This window comes from Cebidichthys violaceus, unplaced genomic scaffold, assembly GCF_023349555.1.
Source record: "Cebidichthys violaceus isolate CVI_PGR_0920_01 unplaced genomic scaffold, fCebVio1.0.p SCAF_64, whole genome shotgun sequence".
NCBI classification, from domain to species: Eukaryota; Metazoa; Chordata; class Actinopteri; order Perciformes; family Stichaeidae; genus Cebidichthys; species Cebidichthys violaceus.
In genome coordinates, this window is record NW_027176861.1 from 402,501 (window position 1) to 405,000 (window position 2,500).

General features: G+C 53.2%; 1 protein-coding gene across 5 annotated transcripts in view; it reads left to right on the forward strand.

Moving 5' to 3' along the window:
* The window catches only part of ninl (ninein-like), a 25,596-nt gene that overhangs the window by 9,657 nt on the left and 13,439 nt on the right, over nt 1-2,500 (forward strand). For all 5 annotated transcript variants that reach the window (XM_068734452.1, XM_068734455.1, XM_068734454.1 and 2 more), the window contains exons 8-10: nt 1-105; nt 674-810; nt 986-1,126. The exon at nt 1-105 is cut by the window's left edge and continues 69 nt beyond it. In XM_068734452.1, the coding sequence (XP_068590553.1) occupies nt 1-105; nt 674-810; nt 986-1,126 (383 nt within the window). The remainder of the gene's footprint in view (nt 106-673; nt 811-985; nt 1,127-2,500) is intronic.

The window sequence follows — 2,500 nt, forward strand, 5'->3', positions numbered from 1 at the left end:
AGGGTCCTCAGCCGGCTGGACGAGGGCTCAGGATGCACCAGCACCGAGCGGGTCGTCGCCCTCTGGACCGAGGAGGGCATCCGGAACGGCCGGGACATCCTGCAGGTCAGTACGGACCGGGACTAGGACCGGGTGTGTGGGGGGGGGGGGTTAGAGTCATGTGGAGATCTGTGTAGGAGGAGCTATGGTTCTTTGTCTCAATGAAGCCGACCGTTTAGATCCAGGTTGGACCCGCTGGAGAGAAGGGAGGCACGGAAGAACCAGAACCAGGACTGAGAGGGTCAGACTGTCAGACCCTGCTGCAGTAAAACGAGAGGATTTCTAAAGGGAGTCTGGTGCTCAGAAACACTTCCACTTTAGTCCACAGGGGGCAACAGAACCAACTAGAGTTCCTCTTAGTGACTTTATCACTGAATGCTACTTTAGCCACTCAGAGGGTCTGGAGGAACCTCAGGTTCCTCTGGTTCCTGTCAGAGGAGCAGGACCAGGTTTCTGAGATCCAGGTTCAGGTCTCCTCTGTGAGCTGCACACACTTTAATAAACAACAACAACAACACCTACTGTACTTCAGGGGGATGTTGAGGTAGTTCACTTGAGTATTTCCATGTTGTATTACTTCATACTACTACTAAATAATGTACTTTATAGTGTACCTCTACCCGTCTTGTTCCAGACTCTGGACTTCCCTCTGGAGGAGCGTCTCAGTCTGGCTGATTTGACTCTGGCTCTGGACAACGAGCTGCTGGTCAGCGGGAACGGCATCGAACAGGCGGCTCTGATCTCCTACAAGAACGAGATCCAACACCTGCAGTGGGTCTGATGATGTCACACCGTGATGCTAGATGTGGATCAGTCCACACGCTAAGCTAGACTAACGCTAGAGATGACACTGTGTGTGTGTGTGTGTGTGTGTGTGTGTGTGTGTGTGTGTGTGTGTGTGTGTGTGTGTGTGTGTGTGTGTGTGTGTGCGCGCACGCGCGCGCAGGGTGCTGGTGGACCAGGCCTGCCGTGAGCGGGACAAGGTGAAGACAGACCTGGATCAGGCCCATCAGAGGAACCTGCAGCTGGTCAGAGAGGTGGACGACAGACACGCCAGCATGGAGACACTCAACCAGAGCAGGATCAGGTGAGACTGGTTTAAACTGGGCCTGTACTGGACTCTTACTGGACTCTTACTGGTCTCATACTAGACTCTTACTGGTCTCATACTGGGCTCTTACTGGTCTCATACTGGACTCTTACTGGTCTCATACTGGACTCTTACTGGTCTCGTACTGGACTCTTACTGGACTCGTACTGGTCTCGTACTGGACTCGTAGTGGACTCGTACTGGACCCGTACTGGTCTCGTACTGGACTCGTACTGGACCCGTACTGGACCCGTACTGGACTCTTACTGGACTCGTACTGGTCTCGCACTGGTCTCGCACTGGTCTCGTACTGGACTCGTACTGGTCTCGTACTGGTCTCGTACTGGACTCGTACTGGTCTCGTACTGGATTCTGTACTGGTCTCGTACTGGTCTCGTACTGGACTCGTACTGGACTCGTACTGGTCTCGTACTGGACTCTTACTGGTCTCGTACTGGACTCTTACTGGAGTCGTACTGGTCTCTGTACTGGTCTCTGTACTGGTCTCGTACTGGTCTCTGTACTGGTCTCGTACTGGTCTCATACTGGACTCTTACTGGTCTCGTACTGGACTCGTACTGGTCTCGTACTGGTCTCGTACTGGACTCGTACTGGTCTCGTACTGGACTCTTACTGGAGTCGTACTGGTCTCTGTACTGGTCTCTGTACTGGTCTCGTACTGGTCTCTGTACTGGTCTCGTACTGGTCTCATACTGGACTCTTACTGGTCTCGTACTGGACTCTTACTGGACTCGTACTGGTCTCGTACTGGACTCATACTGGTCTCGTACTGGACTCATACTGGACTCTTACTGGTCTCGTACTGGACTCTTACTGGTCTCGTACTGGTCTCATACTGGACTCTTACTGGTCTCGTACTGGACTCTTACTGGACTCTTACTGGTCTCGTACTGGACTCGTACTGGACTCGTACTGGACCCGTACTGGTCTCGTACTGGACTCGTACTGGTCTCGTACTGGACTCGTACTGGACTCGTACTGGACCCGTACTGGTCTCGTACTGGACCCGTACTGGACCCGTACTGGACTCGTACTGGACCCGTACTGGTCTCGTACTGGACTCGTACTGGTCTCGTACTGGACTCGTACTGGTCTCGTACTGGTCTCGTACTGGACTCTTACTGGACTCTTACTGGAGTCGTACTGGTCTCTGTACTGGTCTCTGTACTGGTCTCGTACTGGTCTCATACTGGACTCTTACTGGTCTCGTACTGGACTCTTACTGGACTCGTACTGGTCTCGTACTGGACTCGTACTGGTCTCGTACTGGACTCGTACTGGACCCGTACTGGTCTCGTACTGGACTCGTACTGGTCTCGTACTGGACTCTTACTGGTCTCGTACTGGACT